Raw genomic sequence first — 20,115 nt, 5'->3', positions numbered from 1 at the left:
AAAGTCTTTTATTTGGGTATACTTTATTCTGCATTTATTATATATACTTTTCTCCATTCCTATGCAGTAGTTTTACTTATTTTTTACCTTCTTCTACCCTGAAAAGAATAGCACATTATGCTTTGTTATTACTTGTCTAGACTGTATTTAACTATGCCTTAGTCTATGTATCTATAAATACATTCTCAGAGCTCTGGAAAGAAATATTTGGTATTAGGGCAAAAGACCAATAAGAAGGCCTCTTTCCTGCAATTATATAGGGACAAGAGGGTCTAATAGAGTCTTAAGAATGTATTAATTTGTTAGAGCACCCCAAATTTTGTAATCTTTAAATTATTTCAGAGTAAATTCTGATTTTATTTTTAGTAGTAGTGATTTGGTACTAAATATCCTTATTTATAGATGGCTAAAAATGGAATAGGTACTGAAACAGTCATCTTTTGGTATGCATACATAACACATCTCAATTGCTTTATTATTATTATTATTATTGTTTTGGTACCAGGGATTGAACTCAGTTCCACTGAGCTAAATCCCAAGCCCCTAGTTTCTGTCTTAAAACTTATTTAGAAGTGGGTCTTTCTGTGTTGATCAGATTGGTCTTAAATTTTTCTGGTTAAGTGACCCTCCAGCCTTAGCTTTTTGAGTAGCTGAGATACAGACTTTCACCACCGTACTTGGCTCAGGCTTCTTTTAAAGGTTATTGTAAGGATCGTTGAGTCAGTCCAGGGTAATTTTTATTGCAGAGGGTCTTTGAACTTACTACTGAGAAATTATATATCTGCTTAGGTTATATCCTGTATTTGAAATGTTCCTTTCTTCAAAAGAGAAAAAAAAATAAGCCATTACATATGGGAACTCTGTCCAACAAGCCGTTTTTTGTCCTAACTGAATCTTCTGAGGAGGTTATAGAACTTCAATAATAATAGGAAATCACTGTAGTTCTTTAGTGAATGATTTCTCTTACTCTTAGATCCTTTTAAAGAGACATTAGAGCAGTCAGTATTCCTCAGCAGTGTACTTTAGACATCCAAGAAATCATATGTATTTTCTTTAGCAGTGGTTCTGTTAAAAGTAAATTTATGTGGAATTCAGGCAAGAAATTTTGAAAAATTTATTGAGAAACTTTGAGAAGACCTGGAAGAAATTAGAGTTTGACTTTTTTCTAATGAGAAGGAAGCAATTATTAAGTTTGTGTTTTGTGTTCAGCACTCCATAAACACATACAAATTTTCTAATTAAAAATTGCATTAGCTGGGTGGGAGCTGTAGTGCATGCCAGTAATCCAAGTTACTAGGGAGGCTGAAGCAGGAGGATTGTATGTTCAAGGCCAGCCTAGGCAGCATAGGGACCCTGCCTCTTACAAAAAGAAAGAAAAAGAGAGAGAGGAGAAAGGAAGAGAGAGAGAGAGAGAGAGAAAGACGGGAGGAGGTAGTTACAGGGAATGCAGCATTTGCCCATCCAGTATGCATACATAATGCCCAGGGTTTAATCCCAAATCTGAAACCAAAAACAAAAACACCTTGTATCAGCTCTTAAGACTCAGGTGAAAGAAGTTTTCCAAGATCTGTGATTAGTGATAACTCTTATTTACATTAACACTCATTTTTTCCCCTGATTTTTTTTTTTTTTTTTTTTTTTTGGTACTGGGGATCGAACTCGGGACCTTGTGCTTGGGAGGCAGGCACCGGAACCACTGAGCTAAATCCCCAGTCCTCCCCTGATGCTTTAAACAAATCTTCATCCATTGGTTTTTCCTACTGCAAACTTCCTGGAGTATGTAGAAGATTTGATTCTTTTAAGTATTCCTTTTCTTCTAAAAAAGTAAAAGAGTGTGTGGTGTGTGTGTGTGGGGCGGGCTGGGTAGGTTATATGACGTTACATATTTGAAACAGATTTATGGGATTCTAAAAGTTGATATATTTTCTGACAAAAAAATTACAATGAGTAAGTAAAATTTTAGGCATTATTTTTACTTTAAAGCTTCTCTGTCTCATAGCAGATGTGAGTTATATTTGCAGTTATTTATATTTGCAATTTATAGTCAAAAGAAACACGTGAAGTTAATTGTAATATTTTTTTCATTTTTTCTCTATCTCTTTTTTTTTTAATATGGTGGTATAGAGGATTAAACCCATGGCCTTCACATTGAGCTACATCACCAGTCATTTTTTTTTTATTTTGAGGGATCTCAATGAGGGACAAAATTGCCCAGGCTTACCTTGAATGTGCAATCCTTTGTTTCAACCTTCCTTACTGGGATTATAAGCCTATGCTTTATGCTCCTCCGTCCTCTTGAGTGCTGAGATTATAGGTCTGCACCACCATGCATAACTGTAGTAGTATTTTTTATTTAACCTAACATATTGAAAAATATTAGCTTATTGTGATTAGGAGAACCATTAAAGAATATTTATGCTTTTTGATATAAAATCTTTAGAATCTGTTGTATGCAATTATTTTTACACCTTACTTGAGAATAGTTTTGCTGTTTGAACATGGAGTACAGTAACAATTTAGATTTGCACTTTTATGTAATATTATTTAGGTGCTCTTAGATAATTTCATTCAACAGTACTTTTTGTAAGATGAGGATGCATTTAGATCATGATTACTGGCTTCATTAATACTTACGGAAGCTTTCTTTTCAGGAATACTGTACTGAATCCTATGTCCCTTGTACAGAATGAAATTTATTGAATGTGTTGATTTCTGTAGTACTTGTAAAATGTATGTATTCTTTTAGGGTTTACAGTTATTCTTTTAGGGAAATACAGTTTAGAGTTTTACATTTTAAAATATTGGTATTTTTCATTCCTAGGCTGTTCACTGCTATGAATCTTTAATATTAAAAGCTGATGGAAAAGTGGAATCTGATTTCTTTTGTCAGTTAGGTCACTTCAACCTCTTACTGGAAGATTATTCAAAAGGTAATGAATTTTTCTCTTTAAATTTCTGTTTGACTTATTGCATTATGTAACTACGATGTTTTTTAAAATCAAAGGCACTTGCTATAGTTTTTTATTTTCTCCTAAGAATTTCATAACTTTAGCAATGAAAAAGTAGAATAGATGGATATGTGAAAATTTAATTAACTATGTAAGTATTTAATCAATGGAATGATTCAATCAGTATTTTAACGTCCTACATTTGAATGGTTTGTTTGCCATTGTATGTTTTCTAAAATTTCATCACAGTAGAAAGAGGGTAAGTTTAATATCTTTATCTGTATGTACAAATGGACATTTTGGGAAAAGAGAAATAATATTTCTCATTTTTGTTCCTGATTTCCTTTTAAATTTTTCATTTTAATTGGAAAATGTTTAAAAGCATGCTATATATCCATATTATAAGAATATATTCTTCTAAGTTTGATCCTTAAATGGATTTTTCATTCATTTAAAATACTTTTTTTCAGAAATAAGTGGGAATAAATATTTTGAGATAATTGTTTAAGGTCTGTGATATTTATAGTACCAAACTGCTTACTTAGTAAAACTGTTATTCATTTAACACCTCAGACTTTGTCCTCGATACCAATAAAGATGAAAACTATCTTATAAGCAAGAACATTTTATATCTTTTGGGTAGAAATGCACATTTTAGTAGACAGATTATGATTTTCAGCAATCTAGTTAGTGGGAACAGTTAACTTCCTACTTTAGGATTAGAGCTGGGGGCTGGGAATGTAGTTTAGTAGTAGAAAACTTGCCTAGCACCTGCAAAGCCCTAGCTTGATTCCCAGCGACACACATACATGTACACACACACACACACACACACACACACACACACATTAAGATCTTCACCACAGTTTGAAGATACAAAAGGCAAAAATAAATGAAAATGTGTGTGCACACACAGAAAAATACACACTAACAAGTTTTATGAATCATAATACTTTTGGCCATGAGATTTCAGTTGTAAAAAACAACATATATAAAATAAGATTTTTAAAAAAAAATAAGATATTTTAAAACAGGAACACACATAAAATAAGACCACTGCTTGGTCTCATTCAGTTAATGAAAATGTTGTGATCTGAGGTTAATAGGAACTTAATTCTATATTTCTCTTTAGGAGGAAAAGTTCAGTAGTTGCAATTTAGTAGTAACAATGTAGATGAAAAATGATGTTTGTATGAATTTTTGCTATAATATCTTTCCTTTAGTATTTATAATATTTTCCAGTCAAATTTATTTCTCTTTAAAAAGGTTATACAAACAGTCTAAAGTCACATACTTTCTTAAACCTTATCTTCATACTTTCTGCCTCTCAGGGTATTGCTCTAGATTTCCTTTTTGGATTTCTTAAAACAGATGGCTTTTTTATTCTTTAGCCACTCCTTATAAAAACTCACTGAGAAACTTTTAGGTTGTGTAGTACCTGTAAGTGATAGATAGATAGATTAAATATCCTATGTCACAGTCAATGTAGGCCAGATTTAGAACTTGAGAAGACTTGACTTTAAAATCACTTTTTTTTGCTATATTCTGTTGCAGTTTTTTTTTCCCTTTGAGACAGAAAATGTCATTCATACAGGCCTTGAACTCACTGTGAAGCTTAGGCAGGCCTCAAACTCATCTTGGTCCTCTTGTCTCAATCCCCCAGGTGCTGTCTGTTGTCTTTTATGTTCTCTTTTTAACATTATTGATTATTCCTCATTTGAAAAACAAAACCCAGTTAATATTAATGTACATCATGTTCATAGTTTTAAAAAGATCAGAGTACAGATTACCAAAAAGATTAAGAAATGTTATGAATGCTGATGCTTTGTGTTGTTTTGTTCTCATCTGCATTTCCTGTACTGAGCTTTGTCATTGGTGCTTAATACTTGAGAAACATAGTCTGGGTGCTTCAGTGATTTCTTTTCTACTTAAAAGCATCTGTTAACATGTTGATGAAAATTCTAATAGGTCATTTTATAAATTAAAATTTTTCAAAATGTAAAATTTGGAGTATATTCTGCATATCATTTAATGACTTTAACTCAATGGAGTGTACTAATCTAACCATGTCAAATTTAGAAGCTATTATAAATTTATAATTTGTGTATATTTTATTACTTATGGAAAATATTTTCTTATTAGGAGTTTTGGTTATTTGTTGGTGCCATTAATAAAATCACTTTATTAGCACACTTAGCTAAAATTTTCACACTTCCTTAATTATTTCTGTATCTTTAAGTGTTACTGGCATTATAGAGGCAAGTGATAAACACAGCATGTACACACAAATGTACTAGAAGAGCTTTACAAATTTGCACTAATACACTCACTTGCTTTTCAGTAATTTTCTTTTTTAGTGCACAGTGTGAAATTGTCATTTGGAAAGGTTTTACTAACATGTATTGTACAATGACTGATCTAATGACTTGTGTACTTAAATTTTTATGATGAGAATACTTAATTAAAATCTATGGTCAGCAATTTCAAGAAAATAGCAGAATAGGGCCTGGGATTTAGTTCAGTGATTCCTCAGCCTGCCCTGCAAGGACCCAAGTTTGATCTCCTGTACCAAAAAAACCCCCAAACAACCCCCCAAATCACCCCAAAATAACAGAGTAGAGTTTGGTGACACAGTCCAATTCCAAGTACTTGGAAGTGTGAGGTAGGAGGAGGAACTTCTGGAACAGCCTGAGCATCATGGTAAGACTCTGTCTCAAAAAATGAAAAACGACAAGAAAAAAAGGAAAACAAAAATAAAAACAATTGTCCTTAACTATAGTCACTATATTGTGTAACAGATTTCTTAAATTTATGCCTTGTAATACCTAACTTGAATTTTATATTCTTTGACCAAAATGTTCCTATATTCCTCCCCCAAATCCTTATTTGAAAAAAGTGTAGCTCGGTCATGAAAAGACAAGTGACTGTAGGTATATAGCACCTTTTGTAATTCCTTTTTAATTTTTTTTTCTTGGTATTTTCATTCTTTTTTTTTATTACTGGGGATTGAGCTTGGGACCCTGTGCTTGTAAGGCATTTGGTGGAACCACTGAGCTAAATCCCTGGCCCAGTATTTCCATTCTTATAGTTTAAAATGTAGTGTAGGATTATGAAACCTTCCCGTTGTTCTTGTACCTAAATTTAACTTGACTTTTATTGTTTTCTTTTGAGATTTTAAAAATAAGATTATTCATTGTAAATACATTGTGTTTTTCTTTTTTTTTATTGGATTTGAACCCAAGACCTGGATTGTACTTTGAGCTATATATATCTGGGCCCTTCTCCTTGCCTTTTTTGTTGTTTTTTTTTTTGTACCAGAGATCGAACTCAGGTCCTTGCGCTTGCGCAGCAGGCAGTGAAACCACTGAGCTAAATCCCTGGCCCCTACCTTTTTTGTTGTTTTAAGTCTTTTGTAGTTCAGGCTGGCCTTGAACTAAGTATATATCCCAGGCAGGAGGTGATCTTCTTGTCTCAGCTTCCAGGCTCCTGGAAATACAAGCATGCACCAGCACCCCAGATCCCATGGCCTATAAAAAATTTTTGTTTTGAGACAGGGTCTTGTGTTGTTCAGACTGACCTTGAACCTAAAATTCTGCCTGCACTGTCCAAGTAGCTGCCTTTCAGTACCATGTCTGGTTTATACTGCTGATTTTTGCAACATATGTATTTAATTGGTATTTAGTTCATAATTTTAAGGTATGATTTTCATGAGGAAATGAATTTTATGTGCTTTGTGACACTTTTAATGAAATTAGGAATAAAGCATATCACAGACTAAAATGGAAGTAAAACAAATATTGTTTATAAGTGGGAAAAAAGGTCTGTGAACTCAACAGTCCAAGCAGATTTATTATTAAACCTGGGAGGGACTCTCTGTGTGAGCAGAACAGAGAGGGTGTCTCTTACAGGCTAAGAGGCTTTTAAAAATAGTGTGCTGGGCTTTTGAGTGGGTGGAGAAATGGCGAGCTTAGAGCTTGCTGACATGTCCTCTGTAACCTGCTTACATTTCCTCAGAGGACTGCTCGTAACCTGCTGACATATGCTCTGTGGCCCTCTGACATGTACTTGGGGGGACTATTTATAGCTTGTTTATAACTGATATGTCCTATGTAATGTACTGACATGTACTCTGTAACCTAAGTAAAGTGAAACCTATGTTTCTCTAAGGTGGTGCTGGGCTCATTCGAACTGCTGGTGTCCTTGTGTGGACTCTTATCATTCCTGCCTTAAAGGAGTATAGGAAAACAGGTCATTGTTTTCTTAGCTACTTCCTGCTGAGGGGGTGATAAAGTTTAAAAAAACAATATTTTGGAGAGGGCGGGGGATTTAGCTTAGTGGTTTCACTGCCTGCTGCATAAGCTCAAGGACCTGAGTTTTTGATCCCTGGTACCAAAAAAAAAAAAATTTTTGGAGAAGGCTGTTTGGAGGTGTTTTGAGTAATTGTCTGGGAGATAGTCACTATTCATTCCTGTAAAAAAAAAAAAAATCTTTGGAATAGATTAATTATACAGGGAAGAAAAAGAAAGAAAAGAATAATAAGTATTACAGGGTCTAGGAAGGATTGGTGCCAATGGGAACTTCAAGGAGTTTGGAAGCTTTCATAAAAGTGTTTTATTTCTGAATAGACCAGATTTGTTGGTGTAAAAGCAGCATTGTTCTTAGAGTAGAGCACATGCTGCCCTGTGAAGCTGTCAGGAGATCAAGGTCTCTGCAGTTTTGGAGGATGACTAAAGTCAGGGAGTCTGCTTGATCTTGCATGTCCCAGTTGGTTGGTGACTTTTTTGAGTCCTTTAGCAAGCTCTTTTTTTTTTTTAAAGCAAGTTCTTTTGACAGCCTGGTGAACTCTTAAGAAGAGAATCCTAGATCTTTAATCTCAGTCAAGTTCCTGTGATTATTTCCATGGTGGTCATTAAGGGGACCAGTGGTATGGTATGTTGTTCTCTGATGTGGATTATGGGGGAGATAGGATGGGAACATTGGATGTTGCTAAGGAAAGGGTGAGAATGAAGAGACTTAATGTACGGGTTCTGGTCCAGTTGGTTTATAGGCAACTGTATGCCTTCTTTCTGCACACCTAGAAGATGCCCATCTCTAGAGAAAGGAATCCTGTGAGATCAAATCTGTACAGAAGGAGGTCTGGGATGGCTTAGGCAGTAATTGTCTGCCTTGAACGTGCCATATGTTGAAGGAGGAGCTAAAAGTTGCAGCTGTCCAGAGGGAAAGGGGTGAAGCTAGTTGTAATAGTGCAGGACCCTATTGGTTAAGAGTGGCAAATTTGATTTAGGGAAGGCCCCTGTTTATTCTGAGAAGGTGTCAACTAGGACAAGGAGTTATCTTTATTTTTTTTCTGGAGGCATGTGAGTGATGTCTGTTTACCAATCAGTGCTGCAGTCAATCTCCAAAATTTATGGACAGGGAAGGGAAGAGGTCTGAGGTTGCTGTGGGGGTTGATGGTTTGGAATGTGGAACATTGGGTTATAATTGTTTTGTAGGAATGTAATAAAACTAGGGAGGAGATGTAGGTGAGTCTTTAGGAATTGGAGCAGAGGGAATAATCTGGCATGGGATTGGTCATGGAAAGATGAATTTGTTTTGTAAGCTTTCAGGAAGGACCAGTTTTTTTGTGGAGAAACCACTACTGTTTCTTTTGTTATGCCCATTGTTCTCTGAGTAATTTCTTGGGGTGAGTATGAAGATATAAGAGGAAGCATAGAATGGAAAGAGGGTTGGTAGCTGTCTATTTCACTGCTCTATCAGCCTTGTTATTTCCACAAATGAATGCCTGAGCTGTTTATTGCATGAGTTAGGTTTTTGATCATCTTACTATGAAAGACTAAAGTTCTGTGGGGTAGAAGATCTTGAATTCAGGGTGCATTTTTGCAGTTAGGAATCCCCTTTCATGCTAGATTTGGGTGTTTGAGTGTAAGACGTTATGTGAATGGGGCCTGGGGATTTAGCTCAGTGTTGCGGTTGCCTGCCTGGAAAATGCAAGGTCCAGAGTTCAGTCCCTGTTACTAAAAAATATATATATATAATGTGAATATTTGGAGTCTGTGAAAATATTGATTGTTTTATCTTTTGCAAGAGTGAGAGCTCTAGTGAGTGTAATGAGTTCTGCCTGCTCTGAAGTTGCTCCTGTGGAGGGCTGCTGTCTTAGTTACTTCTTGGGGAAAATGGGATGATTGGCTATCATGATGGCCTTCAGTGATGGTGTACCCTGCCTGGAAAGCGGTGGTCTTTGAAGTGCTTTCATCAGTAAACCAGTTGGGAAACCTTAGAATATGTTCTGAGATTATGTAATAGAAGCAGGTGAGAGTAAAATCAAGGAGCTCAGTGCACTCTTGTTGGGAGCTGGAGGCTGGGTATTCAGGAATTGGGAGGAGGTGGGCAGGGTTTTAGGGCAGATGAGTGGCAGAAGATAACAAAGAATGGTATGAGATGAGAGTGTAGGACTTTAACTTAGGCTGCAGCGAAAAGGGTTAAAGTACAGTGGCTGGGAAAATTGAAGGTCAGGGAGGTTGTATGAAGACTGTACCTGTAGGGACTTGTGGGTAGTAATCTCTTGGGTCTCGGGGATAAGGAGGGCAGCTGATACTCAGTCCTGTAAACAGAGAGGCCTACCTTTTATTACAGGGTCAGGTTGTTTGGACAGATAGGCAACAGGCTGGAGGGAGTCTCCAGCTAGTTGTTCAAGGATCCCTAATGACTGTCCTTTTCTGCTGTTTAGAAATAGAAACATAGGGTCAAAGTGGGAGCATGAAAGACTACCTGACTGAGGGCCCAAAAGGAAACAGCAGTTAAGTCTGTTTCTGGCATTCTTTCTTGGGGATCTCCATAGGAAACCTCATAGAGGGGTTTTGCAATGAGTAAGAAATTTGAGATTCAGAGTCTAAAATACCTAAGAAGCCCCAGGAAGGAAAGGAGATCTCACTTTGAAAGGAGGGAAAGGGGGAAAAAGGGAAAGGAATATTGTTCTTAGCCTGTTTTGGGGAGGTAAGTATGCAGAGAGTGGTAGGAGTGAGGTGAAGGGAGAGATAAAACAACCTCTTGTATCAGCTGGCCTTTGTGTTCTGAGACATGGTGTCCACTTTTCCCCAAGAATTTAAGGAGATAGTATGGGATATAGAGGCATTTTTTGAGGGGCTGCAAAGCAAAAAAGATCATCAACATGTAGGGGCAGGTGGTTGAGGGTAAAGTCAAGGGATTGGAGGTCCTTTTGTAATGCTAGGCCAAAGAAATTGGGGCTATCCTGAAATCCCGGGGGAAGAACTGTCCCTATGAGTTGTTGGGGGTGAATAGAGATATGGGGTCTGTCCAGGTAGGCAAAAAGTTATTTGGAATCAAGGCTGATGGAAGCAGTAAAGAAGGTGTCGTTGAGGTCTAAGACAGTAAAGTATTGAGCTAAGTAAGGGGTTATGGGAGAGGAGGGTACAGGGTTTGGGGACCACTGAGTGAGTGGGAGCAACAGTTTTATTCATTTTTCGGGGATCTTGAACTAATCAGAAGGAGCCAAGAGATTTTTTTTTTTTTTTAAAGTAGGAAGGATAAGAGTCTTGGGGGAGAGTGGGTAGTGATAAGAGTTTTGGCTTTAAGAAGCAAGTTGATAATGGTTTGGAGGCCAAATGCTCTTTGGAGGTAAGGGGGGATGTTTGATGTCTATGACAGTTGAAATAGGGGCACTCAGGGTTACTTTGAGGGGGTAGTGGTATAAAGCTGTGTATGGAAGGGTTGTGTCCCGAACAATAGGGTCAATTTGTGATTTGATGAGTTGGAACACCTCAGAGGGGAGAGTCTCATTAGGAAGGGGTATGATCAGTAGGATAAAGAAGGGCTCAGAAGGAAGAGAGGAACCATATATAGATTCTGTCATGTGACAGAGGGTATCTCTTCCTAAAACGGGTGTGGACAGTTGGGGGATAAACAAGAAAGAGCAAATGAAAGTTATGTGTCCTAAAGAACAGTATAACTGTGGAGTCTTAGGCCCTTCTTTCTAACAACTGAGATAGAGGAGGGAAGCAAAGGCCCTGAATACTCAATAAGAAAAGAGAGGCTGACTCCTAAGTTAACCAAAAAGGAATCCTGTTTTCTGGCCACCACAATTATTACACATAGATCCTTGGGAAGCATGCCAGAAGACTACATCAGTTGGCAGCTGAAGATAAGGCCTTAAAGGCCATCAGATGTTCTCTAGATGTGATGCCTAGAGGAAAGAACTCAGGGAGAGGGCCTGAGTTCTCCAGATGACAGTCCATTTTCCAGTGACCGCCCTCCCTCCCATGTCCATAGTTCAGACACGGGCTTGTGGGAGGCCTGGGATTAGGGCAAACTTTTGCCCAGTGGGCTGGATTGCTGCATCAAAAACAGTTGCTAGGTGGGGTTGAGGTGGAGCCTTTCGAAGGTTTTTTTGTCAGAGAGTTTTTTGGCTGAGGAAGGCCAGGATTTGATATTTGGCTTCAGTCTGTTTTTCTTATAGAGTTCTCTGTTCCTCATCTAGGTTGTTGAAAACTTTTGAAGGCAATATCTATAAGCTCCTTCTGTTTGGGGTCCATTTTCTGATTTTTGGAGCTTTTTGCTGGTGTTTGGATAAGATTGGGAAATCAAGTGGAAGTGTTCAAGAATTAGACCTCCAGGAGAGTTAAAGTGGATGTTTGTATATTTAATCATGGTCTCTGACAAGCAGTTTATAAAAAGAGGTCTGGGTTTTGTTTTGCCCCTCTGAGTGTTTTCTCTGAGGTGCTCTTAGTGAACTGTTTATTTTAATTTTTTTCATTCCTGCTTGGAGGGAAATGATCATATGATCTTGATCTGTCTAGACTCTCCAAGTTGATATGTCTGGTTGGGTTCTTGGGGTTTAATCCTGAAGACCACAAGAGCTGCCTCACTGATGTTGGATTGGGAGTGAGAATAGGAGTTTTTGTTGGATGTCGGTGTAGGAAGTTTTTGTTGGCGAGAAAAATTTGGAGGGAGGAAAGAAGATAGAGGGAGGGTTAAAAAACCTTGGATTTGCCATTCTCTGGATCAAGTTGTATATTGAAAGTACCCACAGCTGGCTAACATGACCATGTGGCCACACACCCATGGCTGGCTGTGATTCATTGTAGAGTGTACTGGGGCGACACTGAAATGGAGTAAAGAGTCTATTATTATTATTTTTTGGTTTATGTCTCCTTTTAATCCCAATTTGGAATCATTTCACAGGAAACAGCTGAGGAGCATGTCTCCTGATGTTTTTGAGGGAGAATTGCAGGGGGTGGAGCAGTAGAAGGCAGGTGGGTAGAGGTAGCCAGGGTCCAGAAACAGATTGCTGGAACATTTGGTTTCCAGAGCCAGAGGAAATTTTCCTGCATGCAGAAAGCATTTCCCAGACTTATAGTGCAGGAGGTCCCCCTTTTTGTGGTGGTCTCATAAAGAGATGAGAGGAAGGAAAAAAGAATTAGGAAAAGGAAAACAGCAGAGCGTCATTCTCTTGGCACCAAGAAAGTTGATTGGCCCAGAATATTTCCTTCCCAAGAGTGGCAGTGGATTAGCGGCTAGTGGTGGCTACCTGGTTTGAGGTCTGGCAGGATAGTCTCTGGAATGTAGTTTGTGAAAAGAGAGGTTTGGAGGAAGGAAAGGGAAGGGGGAGCTAGTTACCCAGTCAGGTGGTCAGGAGTTTTGAGAGCTCAACAAAGGATAGCCTTGCAACCCTGGCACAGAGCACAGTTGAGTCTGAACCAACTCTGGGAAGGAGTGAAACAGTGAAATAGGAGGCTCTCAGGATCTAGGAGAAAGCCTGGGATGAGTGGCTGCTGCTCATTACTTTCTTTCTTTTTTTTTTTTTTGATATCGGATATTGAACTCAGGACCCTGCACTTGGCAGGCAGGCTTGGTGCCACTGAGCTACATCCCTGACCTTGCTCATTGCAAAAGAGCCCTGCTCTTAACTCCCGTTCATAGGTTTCAGCACCAAGTGGGTGGGAGAGAAGGGACATGAATTCAGCAGGTGTATTGCTAAACCTGAGAAAGATCTCTCTGTGCCAGTGGCACAGAGAAGGTGTCTTTTAAAGGATAAGATGCTTTTTTTGGGTGAGCTTTAGAGACAGGTAGGTTGAAGAGATGGCAGGCTTGTGGCCTCCAGATCTGTACTCATTGTTCTCTGTAACTTTCTCTTTTTTTTTTCACTTCTTTTTTTTTTGTATTAAATTCTTTTATTGGTACATTGTAGGTATACAACACAATTACATTTCTCATTGGGAATTGTACCTTTACATAATGCATCTTGGTTCTTATTTTTTCCCCATTCCTAGCTCTCCCTTCATGCCTTCCACCCATCCCTATTTACAAAGACTTTATTTCCATTTTTCCCATTTCTCATCATTTTTCCTTTCCCTTCTTTCCTTTCCCCTGCCCCTCTCACTATCCCTACCCCTTTGAACCTTTTCTTCCTAGTTTGCATTATCGATTACTCATTCTAATCATTGGTACATTTTAGGTATTCAATATAATGACATTCATCATTGGAAATTTGCACCTTTGCATAGTCTCTCTTGGTTCTTATTTTTCACCCTTGCCCAGCCCTCCCTTCAACCCCTCCAGTCCTCCCTATTTACAAAGATTTTGTTCCTGTTTTTCCATTTTCTCATATTAATCCCATTCCTGATCCTTTCCCCTAGCCCTCCCACTTCCTTCCCCTTTGCCCCTTTTTTTCCTATTTCACATTACCTATTATACATTTAGTCCTTATTTACACTTTCAGTTTCTCACACTAGAGAAACTGTTTGGTATTTACACATGTGTGTCCTGTTTATTTCACTTAAAAGTATCGGCTCAATGTGCATCCACTTAGCTATAAATGTCTCTAATTTCTCATTTTTTATGGCTGAGTAGTACTCCATTTTATTAAAAAACCACGTTTTCTTTATCCAGTCTCCAGTTGATGGGCATTTGGGCTGTTTCCAAGTTTTAGCTATTACGAACTGCGCTGCTATGAACATGGGTACACATATATCACTGTGGTATGATTCTTTTAATTCTTTGGGGAAGATCCCCAGCAGGGGAATAGCGGGGTCAAATGGGACTTCCAGTCCTAGTTCTTTGAGGTATCTCCATACTGATTTCCATAGTGGTTGTACCAGTCTACACTCCCACCAGCAGTGGAGCAGGGTTCCTCTTTCCTCAAAGCCCCGCCAGCATTTGTTATTGGTTGATTTCATGATAGCAGCCATTCTTTCTGGAGTGAAGTGGAATCTCAGCATTGTTTTTATTTGCATCTCTCGAATGACCAGTGATGTTGAACATTTTTTCATGTATTTATTTGCTATTTCAACTTCTTTGTCTGAGAAATGTCTGTTCATTTCAGATGCCCGTTTTCGGATTGGGTCTTTAAATTTGGAAGGTCTAATCTTTTTAAGTTCTTTATAGATTCGAGATAGAGGACCTTTGAGGAAGAGCAGGTGAAGATTTTTTCCCACATTGTGGGTTGTCTTTTCACACCGCTGGTGGTTTCTCTTGCTGTGCAGAAGCTTTTTAATAAGAAGAGATCCCATTTGTTGATTGATTGTGCTAGTTCACAGGCAACTGAGGTTTTGTTCATAAAATCTTTTCCTACACTGATGTCTTCAAGGGTTCTACCTAACCTCTCTTCCAACTGGTTCAGAGTTTCTATTTTAATATTTAGATCTTTAATCCATTTTGATTTTAGTGTAGTGCATGGTGCACTAGTTGTAATCTTTGGCAAGTTGAAGCCCAGTTTTTTCAGCACCATTTATTAAAGAGGCTATCTTTCCTCCAGTGAGGGTGTTTGGCCACTTTATTGAAGATGAGATGTCTGAGTGTGTCTGGCGTTGTTTCTGCATCTTCTAATCTGTTCCACTGGTCCTCAAGTCTGTTTCTTTGCCAGTACCATGCTGTTTTTATCACAGTAGCTTTGTAGTAGAGTTGCAGGTTGGGGACTGTGATACCCGCTGCCATGTCTCTGTTACCTAGAATTGCTTTTGCTCTTCTGGGTCTCTTCTTGTTCCAAATGAATTTTTGGATTGTTTTCTCGAGGTCTATGAAGTATGCTGCTGGGATTTCAATTGGAATTGCATTAAATCTATATAGCAGTTTTGGAAGTATGGCCATTTTCACTATATTAATCCTTCCTACCCAGGAGCAGGGGATGTCTGTCCATTTTCTGAAATCATTATATTGTATACCTAAAATGTACCAATGATTAGAATGAATAATTGGTAATACAAAATAGGAAGAAAAGGTCCAAAGGGGTAGGAGTAGTGGGAGGGGCAGGGGAAAGAAAAGAAGGGAAAGGAAAAATGATGAGAAATAAAGTCTTTGTAAATAGGGAAGGATGGAGGGCGTGAAGGGAGGGCTAGCAATGCGAAAAAATAAGAACCAAGATGCATTATGTAAAGGTACAATTCCCAATGAGAAATGTAATTGTGTTGTATACCTACAATGTACCAATAAAAGAATTAAAAAAAGGATGTAACAATCCCAGGATGTTTTCAGCTCCCAGGAGAATCACAGGTATAGGTCTTTGTTATGTGGTTAGCCAGTTTTCCTAGCACCACTTGTTGAAGAACCCATCTTTCCCCTAGTGAAGGAATTTTGCCCCTTTGTCAAATGATTGTATAATTGAAGTTATTTCTGTATCTTCTGTTCTGGTCCTTTAATTCACAAATCTTTATTTTATTTATTGTATTTTTTTGCCAAAACCATGCTATTTTTATAACTGTCACTTTGTAGTATAACTTGGGGTCTGGGATACCCCCTGCTTTGCTTTTGTTGCCCAGAATTGTTTTGGGAGTATGGCCATTTTAACTATGTTGGTTCTGTCTATTTTTGGTGCTGGGGTCCAACTCAGGACCTTGTGTTTGTGAGGCAGGTGGCAGCACAACTCAGCTAAATCCCTGGTCTTCTTTCCATTTTCTCTTACCCTCTTGATCTCCTTTTTCAGAGTACTATAGATTTCATTTTTAAAAGTCTTTCACTTCTTTGGTTAGGTTAATTCCTAAATATTTCCTTTTTCTTGGTGCTACCGTATAAGGTATTGTTTTCCTAACTTCCCTGTCAGTGAGTTTGTGTTTGGTGTATAGGAATGCTATTGTGGTTTTATTTTATTCGGTTTGTTTGCATTTATTTTGGGTACAATTAATTAATTAAATAATTTTTTGTACCAGGGATTGAACTGAGGACCTTACACTTGCGAGGCAGGCAGCTGCACCACTGGGCTAAATCCCTTGGGCCTGTTTTTGTTTTTGAGACAGAGTCTTGGTATGTAATTCAGGCTGGCCTTGAACTCACTGTGTAACACAGGCTGTTCTCAAACTTGACGTGATCCTCCTACTCAGCCTTCCAAATGCTGAAATCATAGATATGTACCACTATGCTGTTGACTAATGAGTGTGGACTATATCTTCTGTGAAGAGTATCATGGAATTATCACTTGAAATGCCCAGTGTGAATTCAGTAAAAATTGCAAGAGCTGACCAAAATAGTTCAAAACATATATGGATAGTTCATTAAAGATGTAGAATCCACAAAATGATATCAGGCAGAAATAAATACTTGAGATTAAAAAAAAACTGTATAGAATTCATAAGTTGCAGAAATGAGCAATGTGATGACAGTATCTGAAATTGAAGACAAAATGGATCTTTTCTTTCCTTTTTAAAACTAAGATTGACTACGGGTTGTCTGTTTTGTTCAGTCTTTCAAAGAACTAATTCTTTAACTTTTTATTCCTGCAGTTTTTTGTTTTTTTTTTTTACTGGGGATCGAACTCGGGACCTTGCGCTTGCAAGGCAGGCAATGGAACCACTGAGCTAAATCCCCGGCTAACTTTTTTTTTTTTTTTAAGTCTCAGTTTCATTAATTTCTGGCCCAATCTTCTATTCCCATACTAGTTCTAGGTGTAAATTGTTCTTGTTCATCTGGGGCCTTGAAGTGCATCATTAGGTTATTTATTTGAACGTGTTCTGTTTTCCTGTCATGGGAATTCATGGCTGTACACTTCTCTTTTAGGAATACTTTCATTGTGCCCCATAGATTTCAGTATGTTGTACTGGCATTATTACTTGAGTGTAGAAACTAATTTCTTTAATTTCATGTTACCCACTGGTTGTTCAAGAGGATATTATTTAATTTCATATGTTTACATAGTTTTTGTGGTGTTTTTGTCATTTCTAGTCTCACTGTACTATGCTCTATGGTCGGCTTAGTGACATCTAGCAGCTGCTGAATGATCATTTCTTGTTCTCTTATTTTTTTGTGTACTGTATTTGGGTTGTACTGTATTTCCTTCCATTATTCCTGTGAATAGCTTTTTTTTAATCCATTGTGTTATGTTCTGATTTTTCATTGATTCCAGTTACTCTTAGTCTTTGCACCATCTAGCATTCATTTTTCAAGCTTTTTTGTTGTTTTTAAAGTGTCTTTGAGTACTTGCTGTCCAATTGTAAAAAGTATAGATAGGCTCTCTTCAGCTGACATCATGGAGAAGGATAGTATGGAAGCTTGTTGACTGCAAGCAGGGACAAAGATTTTCTCAGCATCCTACTTAGTTTTCTCTTAATAGCACCATGCAGATTTATATGATTAGTTTTGTTTGTTTGCTGCTGACCAAACCAAAGAAGGCTATTTATTTTAGTGAAAAGGAAAAGGACTTTATTTATAGCTATCTTTGAGGAGATGGAGGTGCTTCATTTCCTTCAAATCACCATCTCACTAATCCAAGTATGCAAGGGCCTTTTTATAGTAAGGAACAGAGGGAAGAGAGAATACAATCGGGCAATAGACTCCTCCATGTTTATTTCATCTTTCATGGCCCCCAACTTGTGATGGCCAGCATCTTACCTTCTTTTCTTCTGTTTTTTTCTATTTTATAGAACAAAATTTCATAAAATAGTAAGAGAATAACAGTACTGTACTATGTATCATTGTTGTTAAGGTTGTTATTTGGAGTACAGGACATAAAGGGAAAAGATTCTTGTAAAGAAGAAACAAACAGATAATAACACAAAACTTTCATTTCCATGAACTAAGGTAAACTAGTATAAGTGAAACAAATTAGCATATATATTAAAATATTTTTGAAGCAATAGATACTGCATGTTCTTTCCATTTAGCTGAGAGGAGTTGGTAGTTATCCCCTCAACTGGAGAAACTTTGAAAAAGTTGCTTGTCTTCAAAGGGAACAATTCTAACTTACGTAAATATTTGTTTGATTAGTGTTTTTAAGACAATTTCTAAAGATTTTAGGTAGAGATTTAAAAATAGCTTAGCTATAGCTATAGGTGCATTTTTGGGGAAAATATGTGTGGCTCTTCTCACTGTCTCTTTGGAAGTTGCTTCCTTCTACTTTTTTATTTTGAAAAAGAAATATTTTAGTCAATAAAATTCTCAGACTTGAAATGTACTTTATATCATGATGTGACTCAACATCCACACCTGTCCCTTGAGTATTATTAGGTTGATTCTTTTCAAATTCTAAGTCTAAATAAGTCTTGTCATTTTATGTAACATTTCAAAAAGCTTTACCTCATTAGACTTTTATTTTCTTTAACCACAGTTTGTCACAGACTTTCAGGTAATGTGTATAGTTCTATTATAAAGATATCTGAAATTTATACAAAATATAAAAATTCTCATCATATAACAGTATGTCACGTCTGCTGTTTCTTTGATATTTTGCTGCTTTCAGTTTTTCTTTTTCATGCTTATGACTTTTTTTTTGGCACCGGGGATCGAACATGGGACGTTCGGCTTGCACGACAGGTGCCAGAACCACTGAGCTAAATCCCTGGCCCTCATGCTTATGACTTTAAAGTGATGTTCATTTAAAAGTACCTCAGGGAACTTAAGTAAATACTTATTTTTTATTTAGAGATTCTGAGTCTGTTGTTCAGTGGTGGAGTTTCCTCATTTAAAAAAAAAACTGTCTTCACTAATGTTATGCTTTATGTATGCCCCCTTATTTTCACCCCTTTTACATCTGTCAGGATTTTATGTGATTTGAGAACATTTTATGCTAGGGGGCTGGGGATAATAAATTGTCTTGGAACTAAAGTGAAAGTAGTAGCCTAAGGTAACATTGATTGTGTGAAGGGGGGGACCACAAGGGTTACTTCTCTTTTAGGTAGTGTTTTGGGAAGTGAGTTGCATGTTAAGAAAAGTGAGATATATTTTATAGGATTATAGAATTTTCATCACTTTTATTTCGTGAGATTAATTGATTCGGGTAATTTTGAAGATTTTACATTTTTTAAGGGCATAGGTAAGACTTGGTGATTGTTCTACATACCTAAGTTGATAGGCCACAGAATTTATATTGCTTAGATTTGGGTCACTGGTTAAAGACTAACAGTTTTGGACGTTTGTATTAAAATAAATTTTAATGTCTTATTGTTAAGTGTAACATAATTTGACCAGTTTTTATTTTTCTTTTTGCAGCATTATCTGCATATCAGAGATACTATAGTTTACAGGTTGACTACTGGAAGGTCAGTACAAATTTGAATGCCTGCTTGGTTTTCCTTTTTTGGCATAAACTATATGCAATGTATGGTTCTTTTTTTAATGACAAATTGCTAATTCTAAGGATATGACATGGAAAGGGAAAAGAAAATTTTATGTGTGAGCATTTTGTATGAGTTTACTTTATTGTTAATTAGTATTTTTTCTTGTATTTTAAAAGAGAACCTAAGTGTGATACTTTAAAATCAAATGATTTAAGCAAAAAGCAAAACCAAACACAAACAAAAAATCCAACTAATCAAATAGTTAAGTATAGTAGATTGCTTCTCGAAAGCATGCATCATTATTCTAAAATATGAACTAAATTTATCTTGTGCCAAGACTGGTGGCATATGCAGGTACTTGGAAGGTTGAGAGAGGAGGATGGAAACTTCAAGTGCAACGTGGAGAATTTAGCATCTGTCTCAAAGTAAAATAAAAAAAACAAAAAGGTCTAGAGTCTAAGGCAACTCAGTGCTTCCAGGAGTCAGTCCCCTCAATCACCAGCATTACTGAAAATAGAGCAGGTCAGTGCAGGGCAGAGGCCAGGAGCCAGGTGCCAGGCAAAACAACAACAATAACAAATTTTTGAAAATGCTATAACATTAATCTTGGCTGAAAGTGCTATGAATTAAATAGGTAGTGCTATATAGATAAAAGGGAAAGCTTTTATATT

At 37.2% G+C, this 20,115-nt stretch overlaps 1 protein-coding gene across 9 annotated transcripts in view; it reads left to right on the top strand.

Moving 5' to 3' along the window:
• LOC147828441 (histone demethylase UTY-like) overlaps window positions 1–20,115 on the top strand; it is a 258,477-nt gene that overhangs the window by 24,001 nt on the left and 214,361 nt on the right. For all 9 annotated transcript variants that reach the window (XR_015450784.1, XM_087209914.1, XM_087209909.1 and 6 more), the window contains exons 3-4: window positions 2,822–2,930; window positions 19,377–19,426. Coding sequence is in view for 8 of the 9 variants with exons in the window: in XM_087209914.1 (XP_087066040.1) it covers window positions 2,822–2,930; window positions 19,377–19,426 (159 nt within the window). In the remaining variant the exon portion in view is untranslated. The remainder of the gene's footprint in view (window positions 1–2,821; window positions 2,931–19,376; window positions 19,427–20,115) is intronic.

This window comes from Heterocephalus glaber, unplaced genomic scaffold (assembly GCF_053883595.1).
Source record: "Heterocephalus glaber isolate CG9 unplaced genomic scaffold, H.glaber_assembly_v1.0 deba00001072, whole genome shotgun sequence".
NCBI lineage: Eukaryota > Metazoa > Chordata > Mammalia > Rodentia > Bathyergidae > Heterocephalus > Heterocephalus glaber.
This window is presented reverse-complemented; position numbering and strand designations above follow the sequence as displayed.